This window comes from Plasmopara halstedii (genome assembly GCF_900000015.1).
Source record: "Plasmopara halstedii genome assembly, contig: Scaffold_555, whole genome shotgun sequence".
Classification (NCBI taxonomy): domain Eukaryota; phylum Oomycota; class Peronosporomycetes; order Peronosporales; family Peronosporaceae; genus Plasmopara; species Plasmopara halstedii.
In genome coordinates, this window is record NW_020187475.1 from 1,476,531 (window position 1) to 1,495,858 (window position 19,328).

The 19,328-nt window shown below is 43.7% G+C and overlaps 6 protein-coding genes across 6 annotated transcripts; 3 read left to right on the forward strand and 3 right to left on the reverse strand.

Moving 5' to 3' along the window:
- Window positions 1–2,430: 2,430 nt before the first annotated feature.
- PHALS_11821 (uncharacterized protein) lies at window positions 2,431–3,500 on the reverse strand (the record flags this gene model as incomplete). The annotated part of the gene is made up of 3 exons (XM_024727253.1): window positions 2,431–2,841; window positions 2,918–3,099; window positions 3,158–3,500. The coding sequence occupies 3 exons, from the start codon at window positions 3,498–3,500 to the stop codon at window positions 2,431–2,433; spliced, it is 936 nt and encodes a 311-aa protein (XP_024577848.1).
- Window positions 3,501–4,673: 1,173 nt separating this feature from the next.
- PHALS_11822 (histidinol dehydrogenase) lies at window positions 4,674–6,002 on the forward strand (the record flags this gene model as incomplete). The annotated part of the gene is made up of 2 exons (XM_024727254.1): window positions 4,674–5,021; window positions 5,085–6,002. The coding sequence occupies 2 exons, from the start codon at window positions 4,674–4,676 to the stop codon at window positions 6,000–6,002; spliced, it is 1,266 nt and encodes a 421-aa protein (XP_024577849.1).
- A 405-nt stretch (window positions 6,003–6,407) lies between these two features.
- PHALS_11823 (cytoplasmic catalase) lies at window positions 6,408–7,946 on the forward strand (the record flags this gene model as incomplete). Its single annotated transcript, XM_024727255.1, has 1 exon — window positions 6,408–7,946. One exon carries the CDS (start codon window positions 6,408–6,410, stop codon window positions 7,944–7,946), a length of 1,539 nt encoding a protein of 512 aa, XP_024577850.1.
- A 139-nt stretch (window positions 7,947–8,085) lies between these two features.
- On the reverse strand, window positions 8,086–10,543 carry PHALS_11824 (cmgc mapk protein kinase; the record flags this gene model as incomplete). Its single annotated transcript, XM_024727256.1, has 3 exons — window positions 8,086–10,131; window positions 10,191–10,323; window positions 10,386–10,543. 3 exons carry the CDS (start codon window positions 10,541–10,543, stop codon window positions 8,086–8,088), a joined length of 2,337 nt encoding a protein of 778 aa, XP_024577851.1.
- Window positions 10,544–12,238: 1,695 nt separating this feature from the next.
- On the reverse strand, window positions 12,239–13,108 carry PHALS_11825 (serine threonine protein kinase; the record flags this gene model as incomplete). The annotated part of the gene is made up of 1 exon (XM_024727257.1): window positions 12,239–13,108. The coding sequence occupies one exon, from the start codon at window positions 13,106–13,108 to the stop codon at window positions 12,239–12,241; it is 870 nt and encodes a 289-aa protein (XP_024577852.1).
- Window positions 13,109–14,426: 1,318 nt separating this feature from the next.
- PHALS_11826 (actin superfamily) lies at window positions 14,427–15,839 on the forward strand (the record flags this gene model as incomplete). Its single annotated transcript, XM_024727258.1, has 1 exon — window positions 14,427–15,839. The coding sequence occupies one exon, from the start codon at window positions 14,427–14,429 to the stop codon at window positions 15,837–15,839; it is 1,413 nt and encodes a 470-aa protein (XP_024577853.1).
- Window positions 15,840–19,328: the final 3,489 nt, after the last annotated feature.

The window sequence follows — 19,328 nt, forward strand, 5'->3', positions numbered from 1 at the left end:
GTATCGCTCACGGGTATGCCTTTTGAAGGTAGCTTCGCGCGAAGAAAGTTCATTATTGGCTCTTTAAGACAACAAAGAGACCCGGTGATAAAGGGTCTTCTTCTCTAACACCTGCGCCCAGTAAGAAGAGGTCACCAGGGCAGCCATTAAGTAGAATAGTGACAGATGTTTCTTTGTAGAAAGTCTTCACCCATGCACGGAAGTCGCACCAAATCCAAAGTAGTGAAGCACCATATCCAAAGCAGGCTAAAGGACACTATGAAATGCCTTGGCGGAATTCAAGAGTACCGCGCACGCATCTGGGTACTTTGTTTTGCAGATGTCCTGTAGATCTTGAAAGCGAAGTAGTGAGTGACGGATTGACCGCCCTCCGCCCTGGAACGAAGCCACTTTGGTCCTCGTGGATGATAGACTGTAAAGCTTTACTCTAGCGCCACTGTAAGACATTTGGCCTTAGTTTGGCGTCGTGATTGATAAGAGTGAGTGGTCTATAGCTGCCAGGTATAGTGCGATCACCGGACTTGTATAGTAAGACAGGTGTGCTCGTCTTTGCAACTTGGTAATTTTCCCCTTATCCAACTGATTGCTGTATATAACTTCATAAATTCGTGCCCACAGACTCGTGTTAAGCTTGTATCATTCAATCGGTAAACTGTCTGGTCCTGGAAATAAATCATTTCGAAGCCATCATTGCCCAGTATATATCGTAAGCTGTGATTGGGGCGTCAAGCTTAGCTTGCTGCCCTGCTGTTAATCGAACCTTGCGTGTTGTAGCAATGTAGCAAATCGCAGTGGCTGATAAGCTGGAGACCGTCGGTCTCAGCGGACGTGGAACGAAAGATCCTGCTCCAATATCCTCGGTGGCCTGCAGCAATTGCTGATTGGTCATCAGCAACAGTACCGTTTTCGTTTGTCAACTCTGTGATAGGGGAACGAAGGCAATCTGACTGCGGGGCTTGTTGCTCGCTTACTCGATTGTAAGTCTGCGACAAACTAATTATACTCATTCCGTGTCTTTATATCATCTTGACGGGACTTGTAATCCATCTTGACTTGTTCAAACATTTTTTTGTTCATTTCTGTAGGTACGATATTTGACCAAGTCGGCGGCTGCGTTCACCGCGCTTATATTTACAGCCATTACTCGTTCGTCTGTTTGTCGAAGTCTCTTCCAACGTCGGCGAGGGTATATGCACTCAGCCTGTTTACGCTCATCGAGAAGGCAACTAGGATTTGCCCCCGGGAAGATCTTGACACGGTTAGCCAATGGTTGAACTGAAGTTTCTAGATTCCGTTGCACTTCAATATCTCGTAAAAGCCAAGTTGGACATTGCCAGGGTTGACGTCCACTGCGTTGGACAGGCTTAGAGACGAGGCATACTTCAATTCGTATGTGGTCTTTGTTATGCCACTTGCGATCATGAACGTGTTGAACTGATACTAGGCTGTCTTGCAGTAGGTCAGCCGTAACAGAACAATAATCTAACGGGTTCTGACGCGAAGGACTGGTTTAGTCCCGTTAGTCTGGGTTCATGGAGGCCAGGTGTCAGCAAAACCTAATTTTCAAGCCAGTCGTCGAGTACGTCTCGGCTTTGTCTCAGATGAGGCCGATACACAGCCATCTGATCCAGGTAATCATTCATAGTAATGTTGAAGTCACCAACAACAATGTGTCTAAAATTGTCAACCGTATCCACCTCGCGGCCCGCTGCCTCAAAGTGAAGAGGGAGAGCTCGAAATAAATCTCCACGAAACATCGGCTCGTCAGGTGCATACACTAAGTGTAAGTACACTGAATCGCCTCCAAGGTTTGCCCGAAGCAATAAGTGACGCATGAGTAATTCTGTTCTGTAGACGCTAGACGTGAGATCAATAATCTCGCCAAATGGGGAGGAAGAAGGCAATACAAGTTCCACTCCATGCTGTCCGTTTAATGCTGGGGACGTAGAATCAGGCCATAGCATCGTGCTCTAAAGTCTGCTACGTGAACAAAGTGCTCGCTGGTTTGTATAGAATCTTCTTTAGTGAATTTTGTCTCTTATAAAGCAACCAACTGATAAGTTGAGAGAAGTCGCTCATACATGGTGAGTGAAGGTTTGTTCATCCCAATCATGGTGAGCAAAATTCCTTAAAGCCCAAGCCTCTTAGAGTTAAGGGCGTATCAAATATGGTAACGCGGTCTCAACCGTATTAGATAACTCTAAGTTGCTAAGGTACTTTAAAAACATGTGGATGTTCGGCAACATCTGTATGAGCGATGCTCATCAAAATCAGGTCGCTTTATAGTAAAAATGGAGCATGTCGAATCCTCTTTGGAGCCAGCTGTTGCGGAAACAACGCTTGTACCTTCAATGGATTGACATAGATAGGCGGCGCGAAGATCATCAAGAATGAGTCATTTAATGCGCAGTGACAAGTTGCATACCGTGCCTATTCATCCGGAATAATTGCCTCCAACAACGCATCGGAATTAGGTAGTTTGTCACCAAAACGAGAGCGTAATCGGGACAAGGAGTCTGCCGGTTGTCCACTCGAAACTGGTAGTGCCCAAATATTGCGATAGATCGCATGATCTGTTACTATTTGCTGCTGTCGTTGAAGAGAGATCTTGAACAGCTGACGAAAGTACGCAGACTTTGCTAAAATATTTGCCAACACATCCTCATGCGATGTGAAGTTCAGCACGTCCGGCGCGATGAATTCAGCTGTTATGTTGTCAAGTTCGGCCGGAGTCACTTGTTCAACTGTAAGCGGCATCAGGTGTGCTTGTTTAAGGGAACAAATTGAAGACATGGGAACCAGAGACGTATCCGTTGTGAATCCGTGAAGATCTTCACATACCTCCGATTCGCCTATACGTTAAGCGGCAACGAAGTATCGTAACTATCCGCGACTCAAACTAAAAGTTGGGGCGTACCAGCGATGAGTAGCGCAAGGCGGACAGGTCATGACTGTCAATAGCCAGGTCGCATGGAACAGGCGTTCCCGGTTTGATAAACTTGGCTCCATTGCGGTTGAGTACTCCATACCACGAGTGCCGCGTCATTTTCCATTCATGCGCATGAGCAGGCACCGTACCAGGGATTACTCTATGAGTCTCTTCATGCAAATAGGCAGCAATGAGCTGGTATAGATATGACACCAACTGGTTTGTTACTATATGGCTTGTCCGATGGCGATGGAACAATTGAATCAAGGACCGATCCTAAGGCAACATCCGGTGAAACAATGACAGGCGAAAGGTCCAGTGTCACAGAGTTAGGTGAAGAATCTACTCGCGTTAGAACAGCAGCAGACCAGTCTAACATTAGCATATTTTGAAATTGGTTGGCATCCTTCTCGTATTCAGGCGTCACTGTTAGAACAAGCTTAGCCAGTTTCTCGTCCATAACATAATGTCTCACCAATTGAATCGGACAGAATTCTTCTTCTGGGTATCTTTTCACATATTCGTCGATACACTTAACCCATGTTAAGTTGCCAACTGGCGTCCGAGACATCGGATGGCTTGTGTGCCGGTGGGCGAAGCGACGGCAGGCGTAAGCGATTGTGCTTGTAAAAGCGATGTTGAACGAAGCATGGCTTGTCGTTCGAGTCGAAGTAGATTTCTTGCAAGGGTTTCCCGTCTGGCCCAAACAAGCCAAGTGAGCACGAGACTGCATTGAAGTATACAGTGCGGGCTCTTGACTTGAGCATGCCATGATCGTGAGTCACCGTGATGCTTGAGATGTGGTTCTTGCGTCCTCTCAAGAAAATCCATTTCGCTTAAAAGTCGGGAAACGAATGTTTAGTCTATAGAAAGGCGCGGTAGGCTACTTAGAGTAGGAGGAACAGCGACACACCGTGTCATAAAAGAAGATCAAGCTTATTCCAGTCGAAACCCTGCCACCAATTATCTTAGATCAGACGCTCGATATGGACTGTGTTTCTTGTGGTGTGAAGAACTGCGGTGGTAGCAAGAAGCCACAACCGGAGTACGAGGCACAAGTCGGTGGTAGCAGTAGCCGCGGAGTTAAAGCTGTCGTGAGGAGTGGTTTTGAAGAATCCTAAGTAATAGGCGCGACGAACGAGTTCGAAGCGGCCGAGTTAAAGACAGAGGCGGAGGACGACAGACAAACTGGGCTTGTACGTAGTCGTACGGGTGGCCTTTTCTTGCGCGCTAGCGTGGGAGAAGGCAAATAAGGAAGTTTTATACTCAGTATATCAAATGTAGGATTTGGCCAGAAAGTATATGAGCAGAGTCATGGGTATGAGCATGGCTGATATCAGCAGGAGCAACAGAGCCCGCCTCGACGACGACGCCCTGCTTTGAACCTCGCTGAGACTATCATCATGCATAGCCTCAGTCGGAAGTCAGTCTTGTTTGACGATTCCTTTTAGCTCATAAAATTCAAAAAGGCAACACACTGTCTTCAACTACTTCTAGAATTGGCTTTTCGACACTGTCTTAATCCGCAGTACCATAGGTAACCTTTCCATATTTGAAGTCTTTAATTTTTGTATTTAAATTAAAAAAAGCTCTAGAATGTGATTTATCACTTACTTGTCTAGAATATTTCTCTTCCCGCCAGTTTTTGGAGAAAGTATTTTGAAATATCACCACTCTGCATAGTCTGGTGTTTTGAACACTAACAAACTCCTCTATCACAATTTACAACCGCCACCATCAGCTCATGGCATCTCTTCTCAAGCAAATTGAGCCAGTTGACGTGGCAAGCTTTGCGTACGATCCTGTAGACGCTTCTGCACTTAAAGATGCGACAATCATCGTCAATGATGTACGTGTTAATGGCGAGAAGGCACTTAAGCAGCATGCTGTACGACTTGGTGACATTCCGTCCGTTGACACGCCACTCCTTGTGAGCCAATCTGAGCTTGCCAAGGCGTTTGCAGCACTTCCTGAGAACGAACAACTTGTTCTTCAGCGCACGGCACAGCGCATTAAAGTCTTTGCACAAGCGCAACGCCATTCGATCTCAAACTTTCAGCAGCGCATTGAAGGTGGTTTTGCTGGTCAAGATGTAAGTATTTTGTTCGATTTAAAAACTTTATAGTCGTGATAATTAATTGATGTTATCTTTCAGGTATCACCTATGAATGCTGCGGGGTGTTATGCTCCAGGAGGCCGCTATCCTTTACCATCTTCCGTGTTAATGACTGCTGTGACAGCTAAAGTGGCAGGTGTGACGACAGTCGTGGTAGCCTCACCTCGTCCAGCGCGTGCTACGTTAGCCGCTGCCTATTTGGCAGGAGCTGATTATTTCTTGGCTGCTGGTGGTGCACAAGCTATAGCTGCCATGGCCTATGGTGTTGGTGGTATTCCAGCTTGTGATATTATTGTAGGACCTGGTAACAAGTGGGTGACAGCAGCCAAATCGCTTGTGTTTGGAAAATGTGCTATCGATATGCTCGCTGGACCATCGGAGTGTCTTGTGATTGCAGATGAGAGTGCTGATGCTGCGACGATTGCAGCAGATTTATTAGCCCAAGCGGAACACGATACGGCAGCTGTACCCATCTTAGTGACTACAAGTCAGCAAATTATTGATGCGGTAAATGAAGAGCTAAAAGTTCAACTAGCGACTTTACCGTCGGCTCCAATCGCTACGATTAGTGTCCAAAACGGCTTTGCAGTACTGTGCGCTGATATGGCAACATGTGTGACTGTATCGGATCTACTAGCTCCCGAGCATCTAGAGGTTATCACAAGCAACGCCCGTGAAGTGGCCAATCAAGTTTCTAACTATGGTGGACTTTTCATTAATGGACGTGCAGCAGAAGTGTTTGGTGACTATGGAGCGGGCCCAAATCATGTACTTCCAACGGGTGGTACAGCCAGATATACTGGTGGACTATCAGTCCACACATTTCTTCGTATTCGGACGTGGATGCGCATTGACGACGCTATAGAATCACAGAAGCTTGTGCTAGATTCTGCTTTGTTGGCTCGCATGGAAGGGCTCGAAGGCCACGCACGTGCAGCTGAAAAGCGCTTGCTATAAGAGTTGCTTGAAGGTTTTTTGCAGCTCAATTAGGCATAAATGGAAAGAATTGTGCTGATTTTTATTTAGTGTAAACCATCTTGGAGAAGTAAACGGCCTTTGAATTTGCACATTGACATAGGGAGTTCAACGTGTTCAATGTAATTGAAGACAAAATCAGAGAAAGCTATTTTCAAGATAATAAGCCATTGGAACAGCCAAGAGATAACGGGTTTTTAGAACAACTTATCTCAAGTAAAATCATATAAGCTTCTGCTAACTGTCTGCTACGTTCTAGTTAGGTCTGGAAACAATTAGAAGCCAAAGTCACGACTGTCAGCCACTGAAATCCCTTTCGCAGAAGAAGATGATCCTTGAAAGTTGAAATCCCATTTTTGTATTTGCAACCAGAATCATTCACTTACAATGGCACCACCAACTTGTACGACGAGTAATGGAGCCCCGATGCCAAAATACGGTCTTACCGCCTCTGCGACGGCTGGATCCACAGGACCACTTCTTCTTCAAGATTTTGAATTTTTCGATCATCTGTCACATTTTGATCGGGAACGCGTTCCAGAGCGTGTTGTGCACGCCAAAGGTGGTGGTGCCTTTGGATACTTTGAGGTGACGCATCCCGAAATCACCGATTTCACGTGTGCTAAATTATTTTCAAAAGTGGGTAAGCGAACGCCTGTGGCTGCTCGCTTTTCAATTGTAACAGGTGAACATGGAAGTCCCGACACAATGCGAGATCCGCGTGGATTTGCACTTAAGTTCTATACGGAAGAAGGGAATTGGGACCTTGTTTGCAACAATACCCCCATCTTTTTCATTCGTGATCCAATCTTGTTTCCAAGTTTTATCCATTCGCAAAAACGTTTACCCGCTTCAAATTTAAAGGATGCCAACATGGCTTGGGACTTTTGGTCACTGCGTCCAGAGTCGCTCCATATGCAGACGTGGCTATTCTCCGATCGTGGAATTCCAAATGGTTACCGATTCATGAATGGATATGGTAGCAACACGTTTGGTAATGTAAATTCGGATGGTAAATTGACTTATGTCAAGTATCATTTTAAAACAGATCAAGGAATCCGGAATATGCCTGTGGATGAAGCTGCTTTTCTTGCAGGTGCCGATCCGGATTATGCCAATCGTGATTTGTATGAAGCTATTGAAGGAGGAGAGTTTCCAACATGGACGTTGTACATTCAAACTATGACACCCGAGCAAGCAAAGAAACATAAGCATATTGCATTTGATGTGACAAAAGTTTGGCCTCATGGTGATTTTCCTTTAAAAGAAGTGGGTCGATTGGTGTTGAACAAGAATCCACGAAACTATTTTGCTGAAGTTGAACAATTGGCGTTTTCTCCTTCTCATATGGTGCCTGGAATCACTCCTTCACCTGATAAAATGCTACAAGGTCGTTTGTTTTCGTATCCGGATACGCTGCGTCATCGTCTTGGAAAAAATTATCAGCAAATTCCGGTAAATCGTCCACTGAATGAACCACAGACGTACCAACGAGATGGTCCGATGGTTGTGAATGGGAACATGGGTGATGCGCCTACTTACTTTCCTAACAGTATGGGAGGACCAGAGGAAGTTGAGTCGCTTCGCTACAATTCGTACGATGGAGAGCACACGGTCGTGGATAAATATCCGTCTCCAGATGATGATAACCTTTCGCAAGTTCAGGTATTTTATCGCAAAGTGTTGGATGATGAAGCTCGTGAACGCTTAACGGATAACATTGCAACTTCGCTCATTAACGCCGAGAAAAAGGTTCAGGATCGGACATTAAAGAATTTTCAAGAGGTGGATGAACATTATGCTCGTCGTGTGAAGGAAAAGATGGATCAAATGCTAGCAGCCAAGGAAGCAGCTCCAAAATCGAAAAAACACATAACTGCTCCGCTGAATCCACCACGCAAGGCTTTTACACCAGTGGCGCCGTAATTTACGGCATTCTACGTCTTAACTTTCTTAAGAAGCACTCAAATGATCGAAGGATTTGGTAATTTAGGAACCGTTTTCCGCTTAACTTGATAAGCTCTTTGTGTAAATGGCATTCCATATATGCTACATGACTTGATTTCTATTTCTTTTGCCATGACATGACTGAAAATTTAGGACTTTTTGGCACTGTAAGTTTCTTACTTTGATGCTTTTTGTCCACGATGTCAAGACCAAGTATTTTTGATTGAAACCGCTCGGATCTCTTGCGTAACGCATCGATGCATAACAGTTCGTTTTCTTTCTTCGAAAGACCAAGTTCGTCATTTTGCCTCATCATCGCCAGCATATTGTCAGCCAAATCTGCCAAAGATTGATCATTATGTGATCTATGAGCTTGGATAAGTGAATTTATCGAGCCTACATAAGCGTTTCTGGAACTTGACCTTCTTGCTACCGTTTGAGCACTCGAACGCTTTGATCTAGCAGTGCCAGCCGAACAAACTCGTCGTGATCTTCGAGATGCTATCGTAGCAGCCACCGCCTCATCAGACTTTGCCTTTTCATTAACAACTGCGGGTTCTACTCGATTGACCCGATTCAATTCAGTGCATACATCAGGATCCTTTAGAGAAGACGTTGACAAACTTGATGCTGAAGGCTCTAAATCTTTATTCTCTTTCGTTTCCCATGCTTGAGAATGGTGTAATGGAACCAAAGAACTCCTCATTGAGACCACTTGTGCAGGAGTTAAGGCCTTTGTGCGCTGGTTTGAAGTGATGGAAGGCCCAAGAGTGTTCATATCAGACTCTTGAGCATTATGCTCTTTAGTCGAAGTTGGTTTGCTGGATACGGCCGTTCGCTCTAACAAACATGTTTGATTAGACTCTCGTGCTACCGTCAAAGACTTTTGTGATCGATCAAGCACAGGTTTGATCATAGTCTCAGCCTTAACGTCATTTTCAGAATATCGAGAGATTTGGAAGGGTACACGATTCAGCAACACTGTCGAGTGAGAATCTACAACTTTGACGTGTTCTTGCTGATTTGACGCGAAAAGATCTAATTCTCGTTGTTTTGGAATAGGAGGTTTACTCCTCGTCCGAATTCGCTGCCGATTTGATCCAAATCTAGCAACAGTCGTAGCATTTTGCTCGTTATTTTGTTCTTGTGTTTGACCTATCATTTCGCTCATTCGATCCCGAGAGGCAAAAGATGTAGAATTGGAATAGTTTGGACCGTGAACTTCACGCTTTTTTCGTTTTTCCTTTATCGCAACAATACTTTTTGATCGCACCTTCCTGTGGTGTTCCACCTCATTAACAATAAGCGCCCGTAAATCCATTTTCGTGAGACTTTTAAGATCGAACGAGAAATCTCCTCGCATACATGGAGGAGGGTCTTCTTCACCACGATGTCGATACTTCTGCTCAATCTCTTGCATGTATGGATGTTCAAGTGCTTCTTGAGCTGAAATTCGTTTCAATGGATCAAATTCTAGCATACGTTCGAGTAAATCAACAGCTGCCTCTGTAGCTGTTGGAAATAGTGTTTGAAAGGAAACTTTTGCTTTTTTACTGATAGATTTCAAGAATCGCTGCGCTTGGGAGCTTTGTATTCGAATTGTGGCTTCAGGTGACGGTGCTCCAATGATGTTAAATATCAAACTCAATTGGTGTAAGAAATTCTTACCAGGAAACAAAGCTTTGCGTCCAAGAATTTCCGCGAATATACACCCGACAGACCACATATCTACACTTTGGTCGTAAAATCCATCTGGTTGCAGCATTAACTCTGGTGCTCGATACCATCGCGTAACAACGTGTTCGGTCATTGGAGGTTGCTCTGGACTATTGGATTTCATACTCGCTGCTGGAGCAGATCGCGGACGTTCAAAAATACTGCCTGAAGTTCGCGGAATTTTACGTGCTAGTCCAAAATCGGCAATTTTCAATTGACAATTTTTGCTCAACAGAAGATTTCCAGGCTTCAAATCACGATGCAAAACACCATTATCATGCAGATACTTCACACCACGTAATAATTGATGTAGAAAGTATTTCACATGAGCATCAGAAAGGGGCTGCGAGCTTTGTATCACTCGATGCATGTCTGTGTCCATGAGATCCATAACAATATACAATTCGTCGTCTTTAAAATTAGCTAAAAGGTTATGAATCGAGATGACCTAAATGTAAAGATTGTGAGGTATTTCGACGTTGAGCAACATGATTATCGCGCTCGTACGTTTGGATGTTTACCAAGATGTTGCAATAACATCACTTCCCGAAGTGTGTGCTTTGCATCAGCTGTACGCCTAGTCATTGGAGAAACCTTTTTAATAGCGACACATTGACCTGTTTCACAATCTTTTGCCGCACTTGATATGCATTTATGGTTAGCTACAGAAAGTGGTAACAATTCAAATGATAAGTGACGTACCAAACGATGCCGTACGAGCCTTTTCCTAATGCATGAAGGAACTGATAACGAGAACTTACTTTAAATACGCTACCATAGACCTTGAATCCGGTGGTAGAATTACTTCGTGGGCTACTTGCTAAGCTCGTTTTATTGCTTAAAGGGGAGTAATGTACCATGGTGATGTCAAACGAGCGTAAGGCAAAATTTTATGGCCTTTGTCAATGTAAACGACAGATGAAAATAGATCTCCCGTTACTTTGGCTATTGATAATCTCGTTTGTTAAAGCATCTCTAGTGGTGAACTTAATAGTTGACAAAACGGCGCGTCGATTGATTTAGATTCGGTTTCGATACTAGATAGAAAGATAACTAAATTGTAGATGATCGACTAGAAAAACGTGCACCCTATGGGTACCAATCTGATACGGCTTCCTTGAATTGAAAGCGTTAACCAGAAAGGGGCCTTCTGGCGTCAGTGTTGCTTATCAGTATTTAAGATTGTTAAACGGGCCTTCCATATCAATTTGATGCTCGCGAAGCAGCTTTTGAGACTCAGCTATGTGCTCAACTCACTCGAAAATGCAATTTATAATAGCAAGCTGGAAAGTTCAATTGAAAATATCTTTGTGGTAAGGTTTCTTTCAAACCTCGTGGCTCTTATGAGCCAAACGAGCTACTAAAGCAATAGAGTCACCACAAATGACATTATTTTACTTCTTGTGATCAAGATGAGGTGAATCATGTAGACTATCCTGAACTCAGCACTGTGCTAGAAATTTATATTGCTCTGTTTGGCTAATTGGCACGAGTCCAATGATATCGTTGTGGAATTCTTGCAATGTATTTCTCCTTCGAATTAGTATTGCACATTATTGAAGATTGGGTGGCAAGATCGTTTCTCAAAGGCTTTATCAATGTCAATTCCCGTAAGGCTCTTACGAACCCAACAGTCTTCAACAATCCTTACATGCGGACTCAATTTGTCATATGACTGAATCTTATGACAAACCCACTTGTTCCAATATTAAGCTTGAGAAAGATATGGTTAAGATATAGTTGTGGTATGTAGTATGAATGATTTACGTAAAATTTGTGCAGTGCAGGCAAGAGTTGATGAAGAAGAATTAAGTATATCAAAGCTAAGCTAGGTATCACACTTTGCTAACCAAAAACTTTGCTCGATACTCCTACGATGTAGCAGCTTGATTTTCTAGCAGATTTCTTACCACCGTATTGATTTGCTTTTTCACGATCACGCCGACGTAGGCTTTCCAATTTTCGATTTGCACTCTCCTTTTATTTACTAAAGCATGATACGCCGATTTATTGACTGCTAGTGTGCTTGAGGTTGCGCTATCGTCAGAGCATTTATAAAACGTAATGTACGAAGTAATCGGCAAGATATCAGCAATATCATAAATGACCTTCCCATAGCTTAAACCTTTCGATCACATACTAGTTTTTAGCCGCTCTTGTCTGTTGTATGGCTCTGCACCTTTTGACGCGTCAATGTCGGATAGGTCTTGTCGAATACCACGAATATTATTGTTCTAGATTCACGCACTAATCTCACGATTATGCCAGTATCCGTGGGTTGCGAATAGCCTGAATGATTCTTGGTAAAAAGGACGATCACAAATTACTGCAATCCCATCGAAGATCTTCATAACCAGAAATTCTCTTTGCATTTGATTTTGAACTCACATTTTACGTTTCTACAGGTAATCGACGTCAAACGACGAACCTATCTCTTCTACACTATTCACTATTTTGAAGCTTGATTATCGATAAAAGAGGTTCTATCTGTAAGAATTGCTTCGATACACATATCAATTTATAACATCAATTTACAAGATAAGCACTCCCGAGTTTCAATTCGCAATGCCCCTTCGTATGAAAGCTTCATGATTCAATACTTGTTCAATAGTCAATCGCTCAGTCGGATCGCATTGCAACATGCCTTCTAAAAGCATCATCTCGCTCTCTTCTAGCAATTCATTCATATGCCAAACGTGCAGAACCTCCCGCACACCGACCTTTCGTAGCACTTGGAAAGCCACGTCCTTTTCTGCCGCCAACTGAATAAGTGGCGAACCAGTCACGAGAATGAAAAAAATGATGCCAAGCGACCAGACATCTGCTGCCTTGGGATCGTACAATTCACTTGTGGCCACGACTTCAGGTGCCATATAATACGCCTTCCCCACGCGTCCAAAACAGAGTTTATCGGCTTTAGTCGATAGTCCAAAGTCTCCAATCTTATACACTCCATGATTAAGCATGACGTTCTCAAGACTCAAGTCTCTATGAGCAATACTGTGGCTATGCAAATAAGCGACACCCATAGCTATTTGCTTCACAACTGCAAGAGCTTTTGCACACTCAAGACGTCGATTTTCACAACAGCTCACTGCAGAGTAAAGGTCACCACCGACACAATATTCAAGCACGAAGTACAGTATTTGACCCTCAATAAAGTCATCTACGTATTGCACAATGTGTGGGTGGGAGGCCGCCTGGCTGCGCTGAAAAGTAGCAAAAGCACGCTCCTGTCGTGGGTCATCAGGAGATTGTAGTTCAGGGTTGCGAATGTCCAACATGTTGATGGCATGGACGAGTGACACACTTTTGAGTACCACACATCGTGAGGCTTGGAGCTCGTCAGTACAGAGATAAATGCCTCCATACGTTGTCTCGGCAAGTTGTTGCTTGAGATGGTAGCGGTTGTGTATGAGCCTCATGATAACAGCTTGAGCACTCTGGAATAATTGTTGTACTGAAAAACGAGACAACTCGAGTATGGCACAATATACCTGTGTCTAAATCGACAATTTTAAGCTGGGCTCATTGTTGTTAACCTTCCAATAACATTGGCTGCGACATGGAGATGGCAGATATATATTTTTGATCTTGTCTACATCAGCACAGAACAGATTCAAGTCTTCAGACGATGATCAAGTCTATCACTTTATTCTACTGCTATTTCTAACTGCCTTTGTGTGTCCTGGGCACGGCAGTAGCGCATCAGACATCGATAGTAACGATTGGACGTAATCTCCATATGATAAATATGCTTTCTCGAGCTTAAATTAAGAGCTTGAAGAGGAAATGACAATCGGGACATTTGAGCATGTTCGTCGAATGCGCAACGTACGTTAGCGAATATATGGCTTTTTATTGTTCTATTTTTTCGCATTTGGATCAATTACTCAGATCTGGTGATAACTGACAGATGTTCGACAGTGCTATTTGATTACATCTTCATCATCCGAAAGCCGGAGCTAAAATTTGGCACGTAGTTGTAAAACGCGCTAGTAGCGAGACAAAGTCTGTGCGAAAATAGAAACGATCAAATAACTTTGAACTACATTATATTCAGTCGAAGCGATCGTTACGGCAGCTATTGCGGTTCCATTGGAATATGATAGAAGTACGTATTTATCGCTTCATTTAAGGGTTTTGTATTCGAATTCAAATATATGAAACTATGTCATGATGTTTGACGCTCATACTTATAGGTAATTTAAATATAATGAATATAACTTGCTAGATAAACTCCAAGTGTTGCTGATGCACGACTAAATGCTTGAAAAAGACGAGAGTATGAACGCCAGCAACGTGTTTGGCTTCCGATCTGTTTCTGTACGCATACGCATCGCCAGAGTTCTCGTAGCCACTAAAAATTTAGTAGGTATGCGTTACTTATAGCTGTTGGCTCACTGGTCGAACCCTGAATGCTTGAAGTGCCAACTTGAACTCGACATCACAAGTAACCTACTGTAACTTTTCAACAGTATTGGTTCACGAAGACTCTATTCTGACTTAAATTGAGTGTTGAAATTACATTGCAATATTCGCAGACTATTCAGCGTGATGTATTTAAGATTCTCCCAAATATTATTGTAATTATGTCGCGATGTATACCGTATAAATATGCTTTCCGGATGAGGATTTGGAACTTGCTTCATAAAATAATTTTTCGACTTAAATGCTAAAATTTATACGTAAAACTCTCTGAAAGAATACATTATTGAGCACATCAAATAAATCAATCCAGCCATGTATGCTGGCGGTGGAGCGAACGAAGGTGATCATCACAGCGGTGGCAATACACCCTTCTCGAGTGCAGCTACAGAAGCTAATGATTTAGATGCACTGGTATTCGAGTTTGGCACGTCGAAGTGCAAATTTGGCTACGCAGGTGAGGACTATCCGCGTGTATACGAACGACCGATACCCAACGACGAAGCGCAGGATACTGTGGAGTTTAAACGACGCCTGAATCGCAGGTCAGCACAGGCTGAAAGCGACCCAGAAAAACTGGCTCAATGGTTGTTCGACGCTAGCAGCTCTAGACTACATACACGTTTAAGTGAACATCCATTACTGTTTGTGGAGCGACCTTTCACGCTGCCTGAAGAAGCTACAGGAGATGCAGGACCAACGCATAATGAGCAGGATGATGCCGGATCAAGATCAAAAGAAACAAAAACAGTACAGGCTAATAGTGCTAGCAAGAAGAGGGACCTGAAGGCTCGAGAGCAGATGGTGGAGGTCGTGATGGAGGAACTGGGTGTGCCTGCTCTCTTCTGCGCTAAGAGCGCTGTCCTCGCTTGCTATGCCAATGCTAGGACGAGTGGCCTGGTTGTCGAAATGGGCGCAACCTATACTAGTGTCACCTCGGTACATGAAGGATACGCTTTTGCGTACCCTAAAAGTCAGGTGACATTATTCGGTGGTCATGATTTAGACGCATTTTTAGAATCTAAATTGGCTCCACAAATTGCTAAAACTCGTGATCTTAGAATTGCGGCAACGTCGGTGGAGGCAGAATTGGCCAAGAGAAAGAAACAGCAGTGGTCGTATGTGATAGAAGCAAAGGAGAGTGGATTGTGTCGTGTGGCGGATGGACCATTTGATGAAGTGCAGAATGCGCAGTTGCCACTAATTAGTTACGAATTACCAGACAAGACAATAGTGTCGCTAGGAACAGAGCGATTTAGTGTGGCCGAACATTATTTTCGAGCAAAACCATCGTCAAATGCGACAGACAGTTCGGACAGCAATCCTTCTGTGCATTTTGGGCCAGGAATGAGCCTTCCGGAATTAATTTGTGAAACTGGTGGGCTGACAACTGAAACGGAGTTACGAAAAGAGTTATTTCAAAACCTTGTACTAACTGGAGGGAGCTCATGTTTTGAAAATATGCCGTCGAGAATCGAACGGGAGGTGGTGACTACGCTCAGCGGAATGCCACTTCCACTCACGGGATCGATCACTAATGGTCCTCCAAATGGGTTCACAAGTAGTCTACGTGTAAAGGTTGTGGCAGCCCACGCACAAGAACGTCGAATAGGTTCTTTCTTAGGTGGTTCGATTTTAGCGTCTTTGGGATCTTTTCACGAGATGTGGATGTCCAAAGCAGAATACACGGAGCATGGGGCTACACTTATTCACAAAAAGTGCCCGTAAATTTGGCGTAATCGACAACTGACGATATATTAATCGATCAACATCTCTATATTTTGAAGTGTGGTCAGATCGTTCGAATGCAAAACATGCTACTAGCAGAATTCTAAACGTACTAGAGCTTGACTCAAGCAAGCTTAAACGTAAATAGATTTGAGTTTGCAATTAGCATTTGTTGATAAATGAGAATTTTTCATATTGAAACGTAATGTCTCAAATGATATTCTGGTAAGTTACTTAAGAAACATCACGATTTTACCGTACGAAAGAAATGATACTTCGTAAAAGGAACTACTAGCATCACGCATGTGTAAAGAGCTTTGATTTTATCGATGGATAAAGCGATAAAGTTAGTCACTCTCAGATCTTAAGAAGAAAAGTCTTTGAGTCTCTTGGTTCCGCACCTAGATGAAGCGTACAACCTCATCCATTGTGCGTTCGTTATGGAGTCAAAGCTTATTCGATGCGAGGTGTGCGGCGCATCATACACTTGGTAGCGCTTGTCGTCAATTCGATGACCAAGTCCGAAGAAGAACGTATCCATTATGAAAATGGAGAACGACATTTTATGTATCAGTCCTTGCTGCGCTCAGCGAGGGTTGCCTCTGGTTTGTCGCGAGGGGATAGTACAATTGGCAGTTCATGGATTGAAAGCGATTATCGTTCGCCTGGAGGTGCTTACTGACTAAAAATGCGCAGATGAGAATCATTCAGGAACGTCTCGAACAGACGTCTAAAGGAACAACCAACTACCACAAAACTCCAAAATGTGCGATCGCTTTGCTAGGCGTCAGGCTATTTGAAGACAAGGACGAAACATTTACTTCTGGATACGAGAGGATCGGACGACCAGACATTTGTCTTTGCTCTAGATATAGCAACAGCTCATCGTACTTGTTCTCGATACTAGTAGGCTGCGAATTTTTGTACCATCTAAGCAGGCTTACCGCTTGCGGTTGCAATCTTTGTCTAAGCACCAATGCATCCCGCACTCATCCAGTTCTTTCAATATAGCGATTCTACCGCTGTGACTATAAAAAACACCTTTTGATCCGCATGGGTTGATCTAAGCTCAGGTGGCAATAGCTTAGTGGGGAGTATATATATTAGCTGGCTTGCAGTGTAAGAGAGATCTTGATGCAGAGGTATCAGCGAGTGTTACACCAGAATGATCACTATTCATCGAGTGAGAGGTGCGAGGTTAGGATACTCTGGCGGAGAAACGTCGGGTCCAAGAAACTGTAGGAGAAGTAAAGAACTAATCATTTACATCACGGAGGTCGAGGTCAATGGTTTCAAGGCCTAGTGGAGTGACCTTTTCTGAATGAATGTCACAGCCTAGGTGTGTCGATCGCTACCACCAACGTCACGGGCCATGCAAAGCCGTGATTTTTTTTGGTTTGGAGTGTCGTGCTTTTACGTACGACGCAATTACAGTGGGTCTTATTTGCCGAGTTGTACATTTTGCGGTGTAAAGAATAATAATCGTTTCATGGGGTTTGTGGGATTCAAAAGCGAAAAACGTTGTCTGGTCTTAGACCCGGATTGAGTCCGATAAACTCTGAACTAGACCTGACCAGAAAGTCACGAGCTATGGATCAGTTGACAGTTAAAATTATTGGGTGCTGTACACTCCTCTGTTAGAGCAATATGTTATGGGCAGTGATTCACCTCTTTGACAATCATAATCGCTTCCGACACGGTCATAAAGCTGTGACAGTTATAGAACGGGATATATTTTGGTACTCAAAAGTTAGCAAAGATATTGCTGACGCCCTTGAGAGACGCCTGGGAGGCAGAAGCGGCGGACCGAATAGTGCAATTTCAATAATGTGTCTTGAATTAGACAGAATTTAGCAACCGAACGTTCGTGGTCGACGAATATACTGCTAAGACCCTTGAGGGACGCTTGGAAGGCAGAGGCGGCGGACCGAGGTCAATCGTGTGTCTTCGTGCACCTCACAGCTATCCTCTGTTGTAACATAGATCTTAATCTGAGCTTTATGGCTCACAGTGATCCCCAAAAACTATATCTGGGTCATCAGATGCAATGACTGTGTTCACGAATACCTGAATTTAATCTAATCCGTTGAGACAAAATGAAGCGGCTTAAGGTCATGGTCTCATGGGCAAATCCTTGCTGAAGCTGGATGACTACGAGTCGCGAGCAGAAGGTCTAGCCATCGGTGGCTTAGGAATCTTCATCTTCGTAATGATGAAAAGTACCATGGAGTACGGAATACCGAGCGATGCGACCGCCGCGCAGAGCAGTGAGGCGGTATTGGTTTGCGATGAGTGCCATTTGATTTTCTCGCTGGCGAAATGGTTGTGGTAATCCTAGGATATCCTAGTCTATCCTCACATTCCCCTTCGTTGAGGATGTCTGAAAAAAAGCGGCAGAGGGCTTACAGGGATTGTGCAAAAGATTAGCTTATCGTTTTGCATGGATGAATTTGGTGTTTAGGAAAGATGCAGAGCACTGAGTGCGAGGAGCGAAGCGGTAATGCTGTTGTGGATACAATAGATACACCGCGGCTACATAAGAAGGGCGTCTTTAATAAAGTGACTCAGTTATCGGGATTAAAAAACCGGGTAACACGTCGAGGTTAGTTACAAGGGGATATCGTGATGTCAATGGCGATATCTCTGTGCAAAGACCGAGATTATCACTTAAAAACTTTGGTTATGATAACGTCAAGTTTATGCATCTGACAAACCAGCTGAGCTTTAAGCGCAACCGCCTTGTCTTTAAAAAATAAGCTACAAAGCAGCATTGTCGTTTGCACCAGGTTCGATTTTCTTGACGTAGAATCACGGGTTGGAATGCAAACCCTCGAGCCTGATCCAATACTTAGCCCTGCCCCCTCATGAGAGTAGATAATTTTGCATACCTCGAGCAGGAAGACATCATATGGCTAGTTCTGCCCAGCGACTGTCTATCACAATGCTATACTTATGGTGTACAAGTTCGTGTTGCAACGTTGATATCTTTCGTCATTTAGTATGAAGTGTTTCTTTCTCTTCTCTTCTTGTCTTTGGTGGCTTTGTCAGTAATTACAAACCATTTTCCTCCGCTGTAGCGGCAATACAGATACCATCATTAGCTGTACTCGACTTAAAAAATCGCTTCGGTCTTGGTGGCGGAGATATTGCCGATACTGGTAGATTTCCGTTTCTAGCTCTCTAATACTTCAGACTGTATTCAACGGTCTTGGAAAAATTAATGTCGTGTCGATGCTAGATTGATACTCAAAATTTGCAGAAGCAACATTCAAACGCCAGGGACGCATGAAACGGCTTGTGGCTCTCGCTAGATTAAACTCTTTACGGTCATAGCCATATTTAAAATAAGATGCACTCTCAATATTTGAAAGCGAGTGCGATCGAGCTAAGAGCTTTATGTGGGCTTATAAGATTTATACTTAATATCTCATGAGCCATTTGAGCTCGAGGCTTATGTAAAAAAAATGCACGGCTCCACTACCCCCCCCC